Consider the following 21638-nt stretch of genomic DNA (forward strand, 5'->3'; position numbering starts at 1 on the left):
TTTAAAATCAGACAATGTGATTTTCTGGATTTTTTTTTCTCATTTTGTCTCTCATAGTTGAGGTGTACCTATGATGAAAATTACAGGCCTCTCTCTCATCTTTTTAAGTGGGAGAACTTGCACAATTGGTGGCTGACTAAATACTTTTTTGCCCCACTGTATTGTCTTTCTTTCAGGTGTGTAACAGAAACCACAGCATAGAGAGAAGCGTGTATATTGTAACAGGTACACACGTTGTAAATGTAGGAAAGACGATCCTTGCGTGTGTGTGAACTGTTAACATTTGAATCTGATGATTGCATATAGCGCTGTCTTATTCAGTGCACGCAAGAACATGCAGGTGGCCAGTTGCTGTGTGCTACAACATGCTGGCTGCGATCAATGCACATTTTAAAAAAAGAAAGAGACAAATATATGTGACGTTTTGAAGAAATCTTTTTATGACGCGAATAGTACCAATCAGAAAACATCGTCGAAGTAATGCAATATTATTTGAAAACGAACAGCGTCAGATTGGGTGTGATTTACACTGGCGCTGTTACTTAGAGTCAGATCAGAAGCAGAATAAGCTCCTGTTCTGACTCTAAGTAAAAAAGCATGAATTAATCAACAGAAATAACTGCGATCGACATTTTAAACTTAATGATTTACAGTGCATACCAATTTATAAATTACGTCCGTTTGAGGCTACAAAGAAAAAAAAAAAAAACACTTCCTCCCCAGCGGGGATTGAACTCGGGTCTGTAAGGCACAGCAGGGTTGCTGGGCTCTGAGTAAGCAAATCTTAGCATTACGTCACAGAAGGTGTTGTGTCATCCTTGAACCTTTTGTGAAAGTGTTCATTTGATGTTTGGACGTCAGGCTTCACACATTCTATACTTTATGTCTACATTTTGTAACATTTATTACTAAAATATGAAAAAGTTTCTGTTTTAACAATGTGTTTACACAGATTACTGTAGAAACGGAACACACATGAAATGCGTGTGTTCCAAATAACATCTATTATTTCCATTGTAAAACTCCAGCAGTTCAGTCACTCCCATATAATCAAACAAGGCATGAGCTGGGAAAACTTAGTGAACGTTCTGCAACGGTGGGGGATGGAATAGCCGGCTGCTTGCTGCTCAACTTAATCGGCACATTTAGAAGACAAAAGAGAGGTGAGAACGGTGGGCCAGATCTACAGGTTTTTTCGTAGACTCTGGTAATTCTAGTGTTAACTGGTGACCCCCCTGCTTCTCCCTATCCAGGCTTCACAACAGGAGAGCCACGCTACCTGCAGCTGTCCTTCCTTCTTCCTTCTGACCAAACACCCCTGCTTGGGCTCACTGTATAGCTGCCTGCCTGCGAGCACACGCTTGCTCGCTCACACCGGTTCTTTCCACACTGCTTCCTGCTTACTTCCTCACTCCACAACCCGTCTTTCTTTTCTTTTTCCTCCCTTTAGCCACCTTGCGCTTCTATTTATGAAGAGGATGTGGCAGCTGTAGCAACCAGATCGTCTGGATGACTGATTTATGTGGGGACGGTGCGAAGACGATTCTTCATGTCGTCAGTTCGCACGCTTCGATGGTCTGGGATTTTTCGGGTGATTTTCTATGCAATAAACTTAAGCTATAGCGTAATGAAAATTGCGTAATTCGATTTGGACCACCCTATACTGCACAGAGAGAGACTGAATACGTGCGTAAATCACCGGCGCGTACGAACCGGATGGGAAATGAAATAAAGCACAAAGAGTTCATAGCGAATGCACAGGGAGAGACTGAACACGTGTGTAAATCACCGGCGCGTACGAACCGGATGGGAAATGAAATAGAGCACAAAGAGTTCACAGCGAATGCACAGGGAGAGACTGAACACGTGCGTAAATCACCGGCGCGTACGAACCGGATGGGAAATGAAATAAAGCACAAAGAGTTCACAGCGAATGCACAGAGAGAGACTGAACACGTGCGAAAAGTATCGGCGCGTACTAACCGGATGGGAAATGAAATAAAGCACAAAGAGTTCATAGCGAATACACAGAGAGAGACTGAACACGTGCGTAAATCACCAGCGCGTACGAACCGGATGGGAAATGAAATAAAGCACAAAGAGTTCATAGCGAATGCACAGGGAGAGACTGAACACGTGCGAAAATCACCGGCACGTACGAACCAGATGGGAAATTAAATAGAGAACAAAGAGTTCATAGCGAATGCACAGAGAGAGACTGAACACGTGCGTAAATCACCGGCGCGTACGAACCGGATGGGAAATGAAATAAAGCACAAAGAGTTCACAGCGAATGCACAGGGAGAGACTGAACACGTGCGTAAATCACCGGCGCGTACGAACCGGATGGGAAATGAAATAGAGCACAAAGAGTTCATAGCGAATGCACAGGGAGAGACTGAACACGTGCGAAAATTATCGGCGCGTACGAACCCGATGGGAAATGAAATAAAGCACAAAGAGTTCATAGCGAATGCACAGGGAGAGACTGAACACGTGCGTAAATCACCGGCACGTACGAACCGGATGGGAAATGAAATAGAGCACAAAGAGTTCACAGCGAATGCACAGGGAGAGACTGAACACGTGCAAAAATCATCGGCGCGTACGAACCGGAAGGGAAACTGGCTTGTTCGTCACCCGAGTGTGTGGTCGTGAACAGATGCAAAAGTTTGGCAAACTTTTTGGTTGTAACCCGATTTGTACGTGTTTTCCAAGACGTTCGTGACCCGAGGTTCCACTGTATCTAGTGCCTTCCATATCTATCTATGTATCTATCTATCTAGTACCTTCCATATTTATCTATCATCAAGCTGTACTGAAATTTTACCTTTTTCTCACCTAAACTGACACATTTGGAGTTTGTCCAACAGCATGTGGCAGACTCCCCAAACACTTTGAAGAAGGTCCTCTGGTCACATGAGGAGACAGGTTGGGAGCAAGTGCTGATACAGCATATGGCCACATCCACCACACAACAAACGTCCAGATTGGGAAAGGCGACACCTCACCACCACACTGGAACAGTGTGAGGTGTTTATTTATTTTGGAATGCCTTGCAGAAGTGACTCTACTGAGTTGGGTTCTTGAGCAAGGCTCTTAATCTGCATTTGCAAATATTAAAACAAATACAAGAAATTACTACCGTAAAAAGAAAACATACGATTTGGCTAAGGATTAAAAGAGAACAAAGGTGTATTGCCATTGCTGTAAAGCAGCAATTGCTTCATCCTGGGTATGACGGTGATCTGCATCCAGCCCTGTAAGCAGCTCACCAACCCCTGAGTTTTCCCTGCAAACTGGAGGACCTGCTTGGAGGGCTGGATGTAGATTAACATCATACTTAGGACGAAGTAATTACAGGTTAAGGGCCCAACAGCGTAGTGTCATTTCTGGTGTTTACAGATTCGAACCGGGGCAGATCCCTTGCCTCAGAGCCACCACTCTGCTCATGTTCAGCTTTTTGGTCGTCATAGGAAGTGCCATATGCAACACAAACCCAACACTTGAAGCATGGTGGTGGTAGCCTCAGACTGTGGGGAATTTTTTTATTTGGGTCAGGATTGAAGGAAAGACAAATGGCACTCAATACTGGGCAATTCTTGAGGAAAACCTGTTCGAGTCTGCTAGAGATCGGAGATTGGGAGGAAGGCTCACCTTCCAGCACTACAACGAATGACTCTAAACCAAAGCAACACTGCAGTGGTTTAAAGGGATAACATTGAAATGTCTTGGAATGGCTGAGTCAAATTCCAAACCTCAATCCAAAGGAGAATCGGTGTTGTGACTTTGAACAATCGAACATGAAGGAGTTGAGGCAGTTTGGCCATGAGGAATGAATGAAAATCCCAGTGGCAAGGTGTGCTAAGCTAATAGAGACATTCAACAAAAGACATGCAGCTGGGATTACAGCAAAAAGGGGGCTCTATAAAGTACTGACCTTGGTGGGTTTTTTTTGGAGCTTCCTGTTTTATTGTCTTAATTATTGTTAGTGTCACATATGTTGCACATTCAAAGTGGTAGGCATGTTGTGCAAATTAAATGGTGCTAACCGTCGACCATGGTTTCTAGATATTAATCATGGAATGTATGCCCGGCCTATAAGAGCTAATTGACAAAAAAAAAAAAATAGCATGGAGATGTTTGGAAGAACCTTCATAAATACTTGCAAAAATCGATACTCAACAACATTTATGAAAACCTTAACATTTTATTGGACTGTTTTGGGTGTAACAAATAAGAATCGTACTAAGAAAATCAATATTTGTGATTGCCACATAAAGCTACATGTTCTTCTCCCATGGAAGCCTCAACCAATAACACATCCCAGCCTAAGCTATCAGAACAAACATAAAATCATTTTAAAAATTTAAAAAGATACAAATGAAAATTGCAGACTCATTTAACTAAGCAGTTGACATACCGACCTTAACTGTGTTATAATGCCTCAACATTCTGAGAAATTCAAAAGAACTCAAAATATTATCAAAAATAATACTGCAATGGTGTACTTGAACTATTTAAAGGCCAACCTTGAAAATGTTTTGGATTTTTTTTTTATTAAATATCTCAATGTATATTCTTTTTAGTGCAATTCTTTTAAGTCTACAAAAGTGGAAAAACGCCGATATTTTGTATTTGGTAATCAACTAGTGCCACAAATCTTCATTATAAGACTCAGGTAATAATAAAACGTTAAAGTATGAAACGTGTGGAGAGATTATTGAAAAATGGATCCAACAGGAACAACAATTTAAATGCCTGTTAAAACATAACAATCTACAATGGTTCAGCAGTGGGATATACTTGTATGATTTTTCACTGTCTTCACTAAATAGTGATTTTATTCAAATGTTTTTTTCAATTGTTAACAAGCTTTTTCCAATACTGAAGTCACCTTTTCAAACTCCTTAATGCAGTGTAATCTGTGTATCAATTCTCATTGCTTTTACACAAAACGTATTTAGTGCTCAAAATTCACGGATTGCTTTCTCACTCAAAATCCACCACCAACATAACCTTGTGTGTTTTGATGACATATTGCATACGCTTACATCCGGGTTTCAAAACTATTAACAATAGAGTCAAACCTTAATTACTACATTGTTATATCAAAGCAAAAATGTTTTAATACACCAAAGTAAAAATAAATAAATAAATAAAATAATCATCAAACTAAACACAGCTGGTTCCACGTCAGTTAATCACCCAACCAGGTGATTTGCTGTCATCTCGTCTAATAACCATCCACATATCAGGCAATCTTTTAGTTAGCCTGGTAAAAACACTCTAGTGAGGAAGAAATCTAACTGGGCAAAGAGCAATGACAAAAGTCCAAGCCACACTGAGACCAACATCACCGAACACCGAATGTCTCCTCTGAACTGCGGATGTGAAATATAGTGCTGTTCCATAAACAAGTCATTAGTCTGTATTACACCGAATGTCTCCTCTAAATTGTGGACGTGAAATGATGGCATGATGTTCCATAAACAAGTCATTAGTCTGTACAACACCGAATGTCTCCTCTGAACTGCGGATGTGAAATGGAGTGTTGTTCCATAAACAAGTCATTAGTCTGTACAACACCGAATGTCTCCTCTGAACTGTGGATGTGAAATATAGTGCTGTTCCATAAACAAGTCATTAGTCTGTATTACACAGAATGTCTCCTCTAAATTGTGGACGTGAAATGATGGCATGATGTTCCATAAACAAGTCATTAGTCTGTACAACACCGAATGTCTCCTCTGAACTGCGGATGTGAAATGGAGTGTTGTTCCATAAACAAGTCATTAGTCTGTACAACACCGAATGTCTCCTCTAAATTGTGGACGTGAAATGATGGCATGATGTTCCATAAACAAGTCATTAGTCTGTATTACACCGAATGTCTCCTCTAAATTGTGGACGTGAAATGGAGTGTTGTTCCATAAACAAGTCATTAGTCTGTATTACACCGAATGTCTCCTCTAAATTGTGGACGTGAAATGATGGCATGATGTTCCATAAACAAGTCATTAGTCTGTACAACACCGAATGTCTCCTCTAAATTGTGGACATGAAATGATGGCATGATGTTGCATAAACAAGTCATTCGTCTGTACAACACCGAATGTCTCCTCTGAACTGCGGATGTGAAATGGAGTGTTGTTCCATAAACAAGTCATTAGTTTGTACAACACCGAATGTCTCCTCTGAATCTTGAATTGACTTTATGAGATCCTTGTACCACAGGACAACAGAGAGCAACTGAGGATAAATGCTCCAGTATTTGTTGTGCCGAGGGGTAATGTGGCATTCCACTGCTCCACTGCAGTCAGAGTGGTTTGCAGCACAACCCCAGGATGTCCACACATTTCCTGCCAAAATATCCCCCCTTCTAAAACCCCAGAGGAATTGTTTTCTGCGTGAAGGTGAAAGATTCATGACCAGCATACACATGACCAAATGTCCTTACTGGATGCTATAATATTCTTCCAGAACATTGCCAAAGTTGGATTAGACATGCTAAATGGGACTTCCCCAGATGTGGATGTGACCTTGTGTCCAGATCCAACGGATAGGATGAACTTGCACGGTGGACTTTTTTGGCTGTTTGGGGTAAACTATAAATGCACATCTATTCACAATAAAGGCCACTGAAGTATACCGCAACATGGTTTATTCTTTCCCGGACATGTTACAGAGTGAGAAGGTGTTTGTGTTTTCTAATGCAGTGTTTCTGTAGACAGAACATTAAAGTTACTTGATAAGATGGTCCATACTGTATTATTCGCTGTTACTCTCTGTGTGCTCGAGTGGTCTTGCTGAAATGGACACATGTTTTGATGACACGAGTCGATTTTGAGATGTGGGCTAACTGATTTGGTGATTGTAGAGCATTTTGGAGGTGAAAATTAGCTGTTTGGTCACAGTAAGCGATGTTAATGCAAACTTCGTGAAGAGTTTTGAAAAAGCAACTTCACTTTTTAAACAAAAGCTTGTTAGCAACTGGAATAAAAACAAACCTGTAATAAACATTTAAGTTTACCTGAATTTAAAATGGCTACACTGGCGGCTATATTGCACTACATAGACACATTGCTGAACTTTTCTCTTAAAAAGGCGGACAACTATGGCTACAGAATTGTTACCATTAGGCTTTACAGTGATTCAAAATAAACAATTCAACATTAACTAAAATGTGACATTTTTTTCTGTTCTCATTAATTGTGTCCAAAACATAGTATGGATACACTGTGCTAAGTACTTGTGCTTTTTGTGAAATAAGAGAGCAAAAAAAAAAAAAATTGAAGACAAAAAAATTAACAAAAAACTAAATGAATTAAGTGAAATAACAAAAGGGTGCGGACAACATTAAAAGGTAAAAGTTATTTTTATAAAGCCCTTCTTCATGTATGAAACACTCATTTTCAGTCCCTTTCTTAAATTGTTCAGTTAAACATGATGTAGAAATACGATTCTATAAAGTGTACGTGTTTAGCTTACTTTATCAACACAGCTGAACCACATGGATTTAACAGGAGCGGACAAGGCCAAATACGATGTACAAAACTGACGCCAACGTAGCGGTTTATTTCAAAATATTTAAAGAAAACACTAATATTAGCGGATTCCTTATACTGTACATGTAAAGCCAGCTAAAGGATATACCTGGAAAGAAATGTGAAAATGCCACCTACAGATGTTACAGACTTGCAATGAAATCAAAGTTGTTTTTTTTTTGTTACCTCTGAAATATGTGCAGATTCTTCACAAAAAAATAAAATGATTACTTTGCTAAATTTATTTTTTCTAATGGAAGACTGTTTGCCTCCACCTTTTATCAGTTAAAAAGGGCCAGAGTGACTCTTTGATGCCTTGTTTAAATGGTGTCCTTTGTCCGATTCCCAGATTCTCCAGGCGAGAACAGCTCAGCTGAGCATTGTGTGGGCGAAGAGCTGTTGACTCCACCGATGGCTCTGTTATCTGTATATTTAAAAAAAAAAAAAAAGCCATTTCAATTATTTAGCAAATGAAGAAGAAAAATTAAGAAAATTACAAACATCCCCCTCACTGGAAACTTCACATTTTCTGACACGTACCGGCCTCAGGTGGCTACTGGGCAAGTTGAAGGCATCGGCTATCGCACAGGCAATTTCATATTTGGTCATTTGTTCATTGCCAGAGAAGTGAAAGATGCCTCTTATGGATGAATCCTAAAAAGAAGGAATATTGAAAACTTAACAGAAAGGTCCAGAACAGTTATGATACAAATATTCAGTGAATTAAAAAAAAAAATATTCAGACCCCTTCACTTTCTGCACATTTTATTGTGTTGTACATTTAATTCTTAATGGATAAATTTACCATTTTTGCCCATCAATCTACACTAAATAACCAATAATGACAAAGTGAAATAATATTTTCAGAAAGGTTTGCAAATTTGCTCAAAATCCTAAACTGAAATCTCTCATTCATTTAAGTATTGAGACCCTTTGCTGTAGCCCTTCAAGTTGTGTTCAAGAGCCTTCTGTTTGCTTTCATTCTCCTTGAGATGTTTGTAGAATTCGACTGAAGTCCACTTGAGGTAAACTGAACAAATTTTGCATTTCTTAGAAAGACACATGTGCACCTGTGTGTAAAAGGCCTCACAATGCACACTGCATGTCAGGACAAAACAAAAAAAAAGCCATAAAATCCAAAAGAACTGTGGTGATGTGAGTTAGGGCTTGATTTGCAAGCTAAAGCAACAAAATGTGAATATTTTCAAAGGGGAGGGTTATTTTCTATACACACTGCGCGTGTGTGAGATTATATTAAACTAGTCATTTAGCCCGTTACAATAACAGGCGCTAGAACAGTAGTGCATAAACATTAGTAGGAATGGTCTAAATTAAATGGCAAGGGACTTTGACCTCATTCTTTTTGTTGGTCGTATTTTTCTTTCTTTCAACCTTTCTTTTGTTGACGTTTACTTGCTGAGCTGACCGTTCTTCGTGGGCTGCCGCCGTGTATTGTGTGTCTTTAATTTTCTGTGACCGCAATACTGTCTTGTACATCCGTAATATACCTTGAAATTTTCTCTGGCGGTAATACAGGCATGCGCGTCGGTAATATGCCTTTAATCTCCTCTGACAGTAATTCTGGCTTGTATGTGGCTGTAATATGCGTCACTGTATTGTGTACCTTTAATTTCCTCTCGCAGTAATACTGGTTTGTAATTCCGTAAAACGCCTCTAACCGCGCATGCGCACGTCACCAGAAGACACACACACAAGGACACCTGGACGCACACAGGGATTTTATTAAAGAGGATTATATTAATATATATATATATATATATATATATATATATATATATATATATATATATATATATATACACACACACACACACACACACAAGGAGGCTCTGTCCCCTGCTCGCTTTGCTCTCCCACCCCCGGGTTTGGTTATCCGGATATACAATTTAAAGAGATTGTTATTTTCATGGAGATTGTTATTTTCATGGGAATTGTTACATACTCTCTTGATTTTATGTTGCATCGCTTCTCCGTGATCATAAATATTCACCTGATCAAATTGTGGTTTCTTTGAAATTAAACTTGTCGTAGCTTTAATTGTTGCGAGACCTCAGATTTTCACAGATAAGATAAGATAGATCGATAGATACTTTATTAATCCCAATGGGAAATTCACATTCTTCAGCAGCAGCATACTGATACAATAAATAATATTAAATTAAAGAATGATAATAATGCAGGTGAAAAACAGACAATAACTATGTATTACCCCCCCGGATGGAATTAAAGAGTCGCATAGTTTGGGGGAGGAACGATCTCCTCAATCTGTCAGTGGAGCAGGACAGTGACAGCAGTCTGTCGCTGAAGCTGCTCTTCTGTCTGGAGATGATACTATTAAGTGGATGCAGTATGGATAGCGTATGGTCCATTATTGTGTAAATCTACGTTTTGAACATTGAATGATGCAAACGCAAGAAGATTATTGTAGACTCTTATTTTTTGCCTGTAATGTTTGTGGATTTCACTTTCAACAAACAACAAATCTTTTATTTCTCGCGGATAGGCCTCTTCATTGGGAAGAAACACTCCTTTTCCCTGATGGCAACACAAATTAGACGATCTACAAGTCTCCGACTTAAAAATTAAAAATCCAGAAAAAACACATTAAATAAAAGTTATAAACTGATTTGCATGTAACTGAGTGAAATAAGGATTTGATCCCCTACAACCCAGCCAGAATTCTGGTTCCCAGAGATTGGCAATTACAGTCAATCAATTAATGACAAGATACTCCTGATCTCAATTCACTATGTGTATAAAGCACACCTGTCCACAGAATCAATTTCTTCCATTCCAACCTCTCCACCACCGTGGGCAACACCAAAGAGCTCTCAAAGGACGTTAGGGACAAGGCTGGAATAGGCTACAAGACCATCAGCAAGAAGCTTGGTGAGAAGGTGACACCTGTTGGTGCGATTATTCAGAAATGGAAGAAATATAAAATGACCATCAATCACCTTCGATCTGGACCTCCATGCAAGATCTTGCCTCATGGAGCAAGGATGATCATGAAAAAGGTGAGGGATCAGCCCAAAACTACACAGGAAGAGCTTGTTAATGATCTAAAGGCAGTTGGGACCACCACAGTCACCAAGAACGCCATCGGTAACATACCATGTCATAATGGATTGAAATCTTGCAGCTCCCACAAGGTCCCCCTGCTCAAGAAGGCACATTTAAAGGCCCAGGTGTTCACTTAACTTAAGATGGTGAGCTGGTGACTAGCACAGCGTGACTGGCATTCACAATCAAAAGGGCTACCACAATTTGGCTGTTACACCAGAAAAAGGTGGCTACTTTGCTGAATCAAAAATTTCAATAAACTTTTGTAAACTTAATGATTCTGTGACTTATTTTCTTTGCCATTGTTTATTAGCTTTGCTTTCATGAAACATTAAGATATTAAACTGCATGTGTTTTCATAGAAAAATTAGGTATTCTAAAACATTTGACTGGTAGTGTATATAAATAGATAACATTATTAAGATATCTCAAAACATGCACAGCAAACATCTTTACTGTAAAACATTTTGTGCCGTACACATACATAAAAGACACTAGAGACTAAGAGAGAAACGAATACTATCGATATTTATAACAAAATGAATAGAAGGTCATGAAATGTAGCTGTTTAATTTGATTTCCTTGAGAGAGCTGATTAACTGTCAGGCGCAGTAATCTTAAAACCAAACAAGAATGGAATAGAACAGCAGCAGCAACAGAGCACTATCAGCAGCTTTTGTCCATGAGCTTAATGTCACCCAAAAATGAAAATGAACAAGCATAGCCTGGGTATCCAATTACCCAGGTTTCCCATAAGCAATCGAGACACACACACACACACACACACACACACACGCAAATATTCTCTTGCTAAAAAATGCTGGGAGAGTTTATAAAAAAATACAAAAGAACAAGCAAGCAAAGCAAATATGGGAAAAGAAGGTGATATGATTTTTTATTCAACTGCTGGACTTTTTCTCCTTTTACAACAATATGGAATTTTCAGCACATATGCTGTAGAATGGTAAAATTTCTAAAAACACACAAAAATTCAGGGTGATTCAAAATGATTCAACTGATTTCAAAGCGCCATATTTTTACAGCCGTGAGACCTAGGAACCAATTACATACCGATTGAAAGAGGGGGTCATTGAGTTTCCGACTGTCACCGGAACATGGCACCCTTCAGTCGGCGCATTTCTCAACAAAGAGCTCACTCAATTGCTGGATTGGCCGTAAACAAGCCCACAATTTGGCACTCCACTTCTGCCCCTCAAAATCACCAGGTCTCACGCCGTGTGACTTCTGTTTTTTTTTTTTTGTGGGGGTACGTTAAGGATTCTGTTTATGTGCCACCACTCCCAACAACACTGGATGATCTCCAAAATCGCATTGTAATGGCCGACCCCTTACCCAGACCGGCCACTACACTACTAAGACTATTCCTTGGATGACCTGAGGCTTCTTGATCGAGTAACATGCCGTACTGCTTACAAGTTTTCCTTTTAACCCACAAAACAAAATAACCAGCAAACAGTAGACAGGAATGTAAAATCAAAAACGAATATATTATAAATGGAAAAGACAAACAAACATTCAATAACGTAGATATGTGTAAGCAAAACACCATTATCCCAATGACACCAGTGACTAATTACTATATAAAAACAAAAATGTACAAATATTTACAAAAACACTCTGTTGCCCCTAAACAATTAATAAAAATGCTGAACACAAATACAAAAACAGATTATTTAAACACAGCAATTGAAATGTGGTGAAAAAAAAAAGTCCGAAATAAAGTCCAGCAGTATTAATACTGGCTGTAATTGTGCTCCTTCCCGAAAACAAAACGACCTCACCGTGAAAGTCCTGGCAATGGCAGGTATGAATCTGAACTCCGGGGTTTCTTGGCACTGGCTGCCTAGATGATGAATCGGATGTTGAAAAACCAAGCAGTGGAATAAAGCAATGATCGGCAGTGATGAGTTGGTAATTGAACGGGTAAATTGTCTTCCACTTTTCGCTCCTTGATTTCTTTCCTCTACTTCTCCTCTCTCTCCCTCTTCGTTTCGCTCCTCTTGTTTAAATGTAGAATGTCCCGGATGTAACTGGTGGATCCAACAGGTGATTTCCGTGTTGGGTTGCGTTCTCCCTCCATCATCCTTCCCCTCTTCACTTAAGGGGACAACATTTACTGACGCACATATAACGGACAGTAAATGGGACGATGAAAACAAAATGCAATCACCACAGACAAAAAAAAATAAATACTTATTAAGTAGCCCTGCTACAGCATTGAAAGAGCCAGGAGTACAGTGACACCCGACGTGCCTAATTGAGTATGGGATGAATTTGACTATCACGTTGATGTTGTCCGTACAGCTGTCTCCGTATTATAATAAAAAACTCCTAGGACGAGATGAGACGTGACTTTTTTAGAGAGACACTTTCACGTCCCATGAGATGAGACTTTGTGTCAAGAGATTTAACCACGCCCAGGGCCGGAAATAAAAGACAAAGAATAGATGACAAAGTAGAACGTCGTAAAGAATTCAAACACTTTGGTGCGATACACATGCAGAGCAGGTTAGAGATACTGAAAGTACTAAAATGAGAAAGTCTCAAAAAAAGGATAAAGATTGCATTAGCACAAACAAATGGAAATGATTACGTGGTGAAATAACAGAACAGCGAAAAGAGATCGAACTATAAGTCGGAGACTTGTAGATCGTCTAATTCATGTTGACATTAGGGAAAAGTAGTGTTTCTTCCCAATGAAGAGGCCTATCCGCGAGAATTACAGGATTTGTTGTTTGGTGAAAGTGAAATCCACATAAGCAAGCGGCAGAGATGCGAATCTCGCCTCTCTGACTTTGTCTCCCAATCGTCCCACCTGAGCTGACCCTCTAATGGCCTCATTTCTAACCCTGTCCATCCTCGTCACACCCAATGCAAATCTTAGCATCTTTAACTCTGCCACCTCCAGCTCTGTCTCCTGTTTTCTGGTCAGTGCCACCGTCTCCAGCCCATATAACATAGCTGGTCTCACTACCATCCTGTAGACCTTCCCTTTCACTCTTGCTGATACCCGTCTGTCACAAATCACTACTGACACTCTTCTTCACCCGCTCCACCCTGCCTGCACTCTCTTTTTCACTTCTCTTCCACAATCCCCATTACTCTGCACTGTTGATCCCAAGTATTTAAACTCATCCACCTTCGCTAACTCTACTCTTTGCATCCTCACCATTCCACTGACCTCCCTCTCATTCATACACACGTATTCTGTCTTGTTACTACTGACCTTCATTCCTCTCCTCTCATATCTCCACCTCTCCAAGGTCTCCTCAACCTACTCCCTACTCTCGCTACAGATCACAATGTCATCAGCAAACATCATAGTCCACGGGGACTCCTGTGTAATCTGTCTGTCAACCTGTCCATCACCATTGCAAATAAGAAAGGGCTCAGAACCGATCCCTGATGTAATCCCACCTCCACCTTGAATGCATCCGTCACTCCTACCGCAGACCTCACCACGGTCACACTTCCCTCATACATATCCTGTACAACTCTTATGTACTTCTCTGCCATTCCCGACTTCCTGATACAATACCACGGCTCCTCTTGAAGCACCCTGTCATATGCTTTCTCCAGGTCCACAAAGACATAATGCAACTCCTTCTGGCCTTCTCTATACTTCTCCATCATCACCCTCAGAGCACACATTGCATCTGTGGTGCTCTTTCCTGGTATAAAACCATCCTGCTGCTCAATAATCATCACTTCACTTCTTAACCGATCTTCCACTACACTTTCCCATAACTTCATGCTGTGGCTCATCAATTTTATCCCCCTGCAGTTACTACAGCTCTGCACATCCCCCTTATTCTTAAATATCGGCACCAGTACACTTCTTCATTCCTCAGGTATCACTTTCCAAGATTTCATTAAACAATCTGGTCAAAAACTCCACTGCCATCTCTCCTAAACAGCTCCATTCTTCCATAGGTATGTCATCTGGACCAACGGCTTTTCCATTCTTCATCCTCTTCATAGCTGTCCTTACTTCCTCCTTGCTAATCCGTTGCACTTCCTGATTCACTATCTCCACATCATTCAACCTCTTCTCTCTCTCGTTCTCTTCATTCATAAGCCTCTCAAAGTACTCTTTCCATCTGCTCAACACACTCTTCTCGCTTGTGAGTACGTTTCCATCTTTATCCTTTATTACCCTAAACTGCTGCACATCTTTCCCAGCTCAGTCCCTCTGTCTAGCCCACTGGTCCTTTTCTCCCTCCTTAGTGTCCAGCCTCTCATACAACTCATCATACACCTTTTCTTTAGCCTTCGCCACCTCTCTCTTCACCTTGTGCCTTATCTCCTTGTACTCTTGTCTACTTTCTGCATCTCTCTGACTATCCCACTTCTTCTTTGCCATCCTCTTCCTCTGTATACTCTCCTATATTTCCTCATTCCACCACCAGATTTCCTTTTCCTCCTTCCTCTGTCCAGATGTCACGCCAAGTACCCTTCTTGCTGTCACCCTTACTACATCTGCTGTAGTTTCCCAACTGTCTGGTAATTCTTCACTGCCACCCAGTGCCTGTTTCACCTCCTCTCTAAACTCAACCTTGCAGTCTTCCTTTTTCAACCATTTGATCCTTGGCTCTGCCCTCACTTTCTTCCTCTTCTTGATCTCCAGTGTCATCCTACAGACCACTATCCTATGCAGATTAACTACACTTTCCTCTGCCACTACTTTGCAGTCTTCAATCTTCTTCAGATTAACTCTTCTGCATTGGATGTAATCTACCTCTGTGCATCTTCCTCCACTCTTGTACGTCACCCCATGTTCCTCCCTCTTCTTAAAATACGTATTCATCACAGCTGTGTCTAGCCTTTTGGCAAAATCCACTATCCTCTGACCTTCTTCAATCCTCTCCTTGACGCCATACCTACCCATCACCTCCTCGTCTCCTCTGTTCCCTTCACCAACATGTCCATTGAAATCCGCTCCAATCACCACTTTCTATCCTTTGGGTACACTGTTCATTACTTCATCCAACTCACTCTTTCTCATCCATTGCACACCCAACTTGTGGGGCATATGCACTAACAACATTCATAATCACACCTCCAATTTCCAGCTTCATAATCATTACTCTGACACTCTTTTCACCTCCAGAACACTCTTGACATACTGTTCCTTCAGAATAACCCCTACTCCATTTCTCCTACTGTTCACACCATGAAAGAACAATTGGAATCCACCTCCGATCCACCTGGCCTTACTCCCCTTCCATTCAGTCTCTTGCACGCACACTATATCAACCATCACATCGGCTTACTATCTCCCCTTACCAGTCATACTGCCAACATTCAAAGTTCCTACCCTCAGTTCCACTCTCTTTACCTTCCTCCTCTCCTCCTGCATCCGGACACGTCTGCCCCCTCTTCTTCTCCGGCCAACAGTAGCCCAATTTCCGCCAGCACCCTGTTGACTAACAGTACTGGTGGCGGTCGTTGTTAACCTGGGGCTCGACCAATCCAGTATGGAGATTTATAGCTTCACAGCCACCACTCCCCTTTTTTATTATCTCATTGCTATCTGAACACTCACTTCTCTGTCACAGCAACACAATGCGTTTCTGTTGTCATCACTGGTTTTAAAGGGATTACAGATTTTAGCTGCTTAATAAAATATTTTTGGTTCTATCAGATCTTTATGATCTTTTCATTGAGTACTCGTATATTATATTTGTGTCGCAGTTATTGCAGTACAAAAAAAAATCACTAATTAGAAAAAAAACACGTTACTACTTTAACCCAATGGCTTACTTGTAATCTCTTCTCTGCCAGCTGGCGACACACTCTGGCTACATCCTTGGTGTACGTTGGGAACCTCTGCTGACAGTGATCGATGGCAAAGGATTCCAGATTGTTCTGAACTTTGTCGAAAGTCACAGTGACGGCGCTCTCTTCAATTTTTTCTACATCACCATATAGAACAGGAACTCGAAGAACTGCAGCTCCTTGAAGCAAAAAGTAGTGAGTGTTAAAAACAACTTGGCAGCTCAGATAAATACAGTATTAACAGCATATTTATACATGCAATGAACAAGAAGACAGTGTTCCAAAGGCATACCCCCCTTTTTTTATAATTACTGCTGCATGCCTGAATAAACACAAAATAATCTTTTTTTACTTCTTATTCATTATTCTGTTTTTTGCCTGTTACACATCAAGCACTTTGTGCCATTTGCCTTAATCATTGCTATACAAATAAATTCAAATTCAATCAGCTTCACTCACACCTTACGCATTACAATTTATTTTGAGAAATTCCAGTCTGGTTTCCGCACTGGTCATAGTACAGAAACGACACTAGCGCGGGTTCTAAACGACATTGTGATATCCTCTGATGAAGGAAACTCCACTGTAATTATGCTGTTAGACTTAAGTGCAGCATTTGACACCACTGACCATTCTACTTAACTGCACAGGCTAGAAAATGATGTTGGCCTTACAGGCACTGTGCTCGCTTGGTTTAGTTCTAATTTATCAAAACCATTCCAATATGTACAGAAATGTGCCGACAGTACTCCATCATTATACACAGAAGTAGGCTTGGGTGGTAATACGGTAATATGGTATCCCGCGGGATCTAAAAATAGCAACGGTATCAGTTTCAATACCATTATACAGTCATAAAAACAATGCACTTATATGGGAGACAAGGATTAAATATTAAATATAATTTATTTAATGCCTAAAAATGCGTATGCGTGGTTGTCATCACGTGACAGCGTGGAGGAGAAAGAGAGAGGTGGGGAAAGATGGCGAGTCGCGCACCATGTGACCTGGTCTCGAAAAAGAACACAACTTCTGCAGTTTGGCAGTATTTTGGGTTTCGACCGAACGAGAAGGGAGAGGCGGTAAATACGGACGAGGCAATTTGCAAATTGTGCAACAAAAAGGTGACCGCAAGAGATGGAAATACCTCGAACCTAAGGTCGCATATATGAAACCACCATCCACTCACTGCTGCGAGGATGGACCCGAGTTCACTCAGTGCAACAGTTTCAACGCCTCCTGATGCAGGACCAACAACATCTAGGTCCACCGCCAGTATGCAGCCGACGATAATGGGGGTCTTCGGGAAAGCAACAAAGTACAAAAGGGACAGTGTCCGTTGGAAAACCTGTACTGATGCAGTGACAAAATACTTGGCGAAGGAAATGGTCTCTTTCCACACAGTGGAAAAAAAGTCCTTTACGGACATGGTAAAGGTCCTAGATGCCCAGTACGAGCTGCCTGGACGGAAATATTTCTCACAAACAGCCGTCCCACATTTATATAGTAAAGTTAGAGACAATGTTCAAGTGCTGCTGTCAGCGGCAGACAGTTATTCCTTAACAACTGACATGTGGTCGTCAGTTAACATGACACCATATATGTCTCTGACTGTCCATACTATTACACCTGACTGGAAACTTGAATCCAAATGCCTCCAAACTACGTATTTTCCTGAGAGTCATACAGCGGACAATCTTGCTGCTGCGCTCAGAGCTGCACTTCAGGAATGGCAACTTGACGAGAAAAAACTTTCAGCCATAACCACTGACAACGCTGCCAACATTCATGCCGCAATCAGGTCCCTGCATTGGCCGTGGCTATACTGCTTCAGTCACAATCTAAACTTGGCTGTCACAAATGGATTACATGACCAGAGGCAAAAAAACCGAGCGCGCCCTCGGACTATGCCGTAATATTGTCGGGGCCTTTTCACACAGCTGGCAACGTAAGCATGAACTCCACAAGAAGCAAGTGGACTTGGGACTCCCAAAACATAGTCTCATAACGATAAGCATAAAACGTGCAGACAGTTCCTCAGGGGCAGGGGCTCAAATATAAAAAAAGGGGCATATATATATTTTATTTATATATATATATATATATATATATATATATGCTTTGCATCACATAAATAAATTATATTGAAAAGTAGGCTAAATTAAAATAGAAAACCATTTTTTAAATTGTAATTTTTTTCCTGTATTTTTTATCAAATAAATGCAGGCTTGATGCGCATAAGGGACTTATTTATCCTAAAATAAATGTGCATGCAAATTTGACCAAATGGAATAATATACATTAATGGCCTTATTTATTTATGCATTCATTCGTTTATTTAGGCCTATTTATTCATTCATTCGTTCGTTTATTTATGCCTATTTATTCATTCATTTGTTTATTTAGGCCTATTCATTCATTTAATCGTTTATTCATCATTCATTAATTAATTCATCCATCCATCCGTCGGCAGGACTGCGCAACTCGCTGGGGCTCCAAACTGGCAATGGTGGAGCGCATCCTCGAGCAGGCTCAAGCGATCAGACACGTCCTGTCTGATGACAGAAGGAGCAGCCTGTCCCTGACCTGGCAGGACATGGACGTCTTGAAAGCTGTTCACGAAGCACTGAAACCAGTCGGTGACTTCACTGATATTTTGTCAGGAGAAAATTATGTGACCAGTTCCTGTATCCTCCCCATACTACAGCTCTGCAGGGACAATGTGTTGGCTGCATCAGAAAATGACCTCCAGCTAACAAAGTCAATCAAAACTGGAATTCTAACAAAGCTGGTGGCCAAGTATGAATCCAATTCAGTGTGCAAAATATTGCGAAAATGCACTTTCCTCGACCCTCGTTACCGTGGAGGATATGAGACGGATGACAACGCATTGGCTGAGACCAAGGCTGAATTACAGGTTGAGATTGTGAGCTTAGAGGCAGCAGGTCCAGTGGCCATCAGAGTGGAAGAGGGAGAGGCGCAACCTGCACCCTCACGAAAAAAGATGACTCTGGAAGTATGCTGCAAAAAAAATCTGATGCAATGGCAGGTCCCGTTGGCACCGTAGAGGACTGAGTCGGAGCTGAAATAACAGCCTACTGTTTGGAGCCAGTTACTCAAGGAGACGAGGACCCACTTCTCTGGTGGAAAAATGCTGCCGGGCATTTTCCCCAGATGTCGCGAGTGGCACGAAAGTACCTGTGCGTCTGTGCCACAAGCACACCATCGGAGTGGGTTGTCAGCACCGCAGGTAAAGTTGTCAGTCCACAACGTGCCCTGTTAAAGCCGGACAAAGTAAACAAGCTGGTTTTTCTAGCGAAAAATCTTGACTAGATTGATGCCACTTGCCATTCGTTCCTATTCGCACCGTGTTTATTTTTATTTATTTAATTGATTCAGGTATTTTTATTTGGTTTACGTTAAAAACAATATTGGAAAGAAGTTTTTGTTTAGGACTATTGCTTTGCAATACTTTTTATAATATGGATGATGTTTATGTTAATTCAACTCTGGTTGACTGTTGTGGGTCTATTTGCACTTTTTTATAAGCTGCTCTTCTTTGTTATTAAAAGTTGTTCAGGCGGTGTGATTTAATTTAATTGATTTGTGTGCACGTCTCCGCGCGAAAACTGTTCTGGATGTTTATGTTAATTTAATTCTGTTTGACTGTTGTATTTGCACTTTTTTATAAACTGCTATTTGTTGCTAATAAAAGTTGTTAATATTGTTCTGCATGTTATTTTGTTATTGTTTCAGTATTAGTGTTTGATATTCAGTTTCTGAACGGTTTAGGCACAAGCCAACAGTTTGGTGACGCTGTCTGAGCCTTACGTCACATTTTTTTATTTATTCACGGTAATACCGTATACCGAGGTAAAATAGGGAGGAGGTTTGACAGTATCAAAATTTGGATACCGCCCAACCTTACACAGAAGTTCAGTATGGTGTCCCGCAGGGCTCAGTACTGGGACCTTTACTGTTTTCACTTTACAGGCTTCCACTGGGATCTCTCATTATAAAACAATGTTATTTTTCACTCGTATGCAGATGACACCCAGTTATACCTTTCATTTAACTCAAATGACTCTAAAAATATCCAAATCTTATTATATGATATCATCTGCTGTTAAATTCTGCTCCGTACTTCTAAATTTTTTTTTTTTTTTTACTTCTTAAAAAAAAAAAAAAAAAAAAAAAAAACTTTTATTTTATACTGTATTGAGGATTTGTTCTGTTCTGTGTATTGTACTGTATTGTATTGACCCCCTTCTTTTGACACCCACTGCACGCCCAACCTACCTGGAAAGGGGTCTCTCTTTGAACTGCCTTTCCCAAGGTTTCTTCCATTTCTTTCCCCTACTGGGTTTTTTTGGGAGTTTTTCCTCGTCTTCTTAGAGAGTCAAGGCTGGGGGGCTGTCAAGAGGCAGGGCCTGTTAAAGCCCATTGCGGCACTTCCTGTGTGATTTTGGGCTATACAAAAATAAACTGTATTGTATTGTATTTTTTAAACTGGAACAGAGGGGGAAATCAAGGAATGATGGGTATTTGTTTCCTGCGGTGGGCTGGTGCCCTGCCTGGGGTTTGTTTCCTGTCTTGCGCCCTGTGTTGGCTGGTTTTGGCTCCAGCAGACCCCCTGTGACGCTGTAATTAGGATATACAGTCAACCCTTGATATACGACTGGCCTGACATGCGAACAACTTGATTTATGACCAAAATTTTTGTTTTTATTTACGACCAACGTCTTGCATTACGACCTGAATGTGGTCACGTGTATCCACTTGTGCAATTGTAAACAAACAGCCGACAGCGTTCATAAGCGTCAGTCGGAGCCCAGATACATGTGTTTGTGGACGTAATTTCGGTCAGTGCAGTGATCGCTAATACAGTACATCCGGAAAGTATTCACAGCGCATCAGTTTTTCCACATTTTGCTATGTTACAGCCTTATTCCAAAACGGATTAAATTCATTTCTTTCCTCAGAATTCTACACACAACACCCCATAATGACAACGTGAAAAAAGTTTACTTGAGATTTTTGCAAATTTATTAAAAATAAAAAAAACTGAGAAATCCCATGTACATAAGTATTCACAGCCTTTGCTCAATACTTTGTCGATGCACCTTTGGCACAAATTACAGCCTCAAGTCTTTTTGAATATGATGCCACAAGCTTGGCACACCTATCCTTGGTCAGTTTGGCCCATTC

The 21638-nt window shown here is 40.6% G+C and overlaps 1 protein-coding gene across 2 annotated transcripts in view; it reads right to left on the bottom strand.

Moving 5' to 3' along the window:
* Positions 1 to 7715: 7715 nt before the first annotated feature.
* The window catches only part of mat2b (methionine adenosyltransferase II, beta), a 59327-nt gene continuing 45404 nt past the window's right edge, over positions 7716 to 21638 (bottom strand). For both annotated transcript variants that reach the window (XM_051934226.1, XM_051934225.1), the window contains exons 5-7: positions 16416 to 16609; positions 8088 to 8201; positions 7716 to 7971 (exon numbers count right to left, since the gene is read on the bottom strand). In XM_051934226.1, the coding sequence (XP_051790186.1) occupies positions 7798 to 7971; positions 8088 to 8201; positions 16416 to 16609 (482 nt within the window). In that variant the 3' untranslated portion in view covers positions 7716 to 7797. The remainder of the gene's footprint in view (positions 7972 to 8087; positions 8202 to 16415; positions 16610 to 21638) is intronic.

The sequence above is a fragment of the Erpetoichthys calabaricus genome, chromosome 11 (genome assembly GCF_900747795.2).
Source record: "Erpetoichthys calabaricus chromosome 11, fErpCal1.3, whole genome shotgun sequence".
Taxonomy (NCBI): Eukaryota; Metazoa; Chordata; class Cladistia; order Polypteriformes; family Polypteridae; genus Erpetoichthys; species Erpetoichthys calabaricus.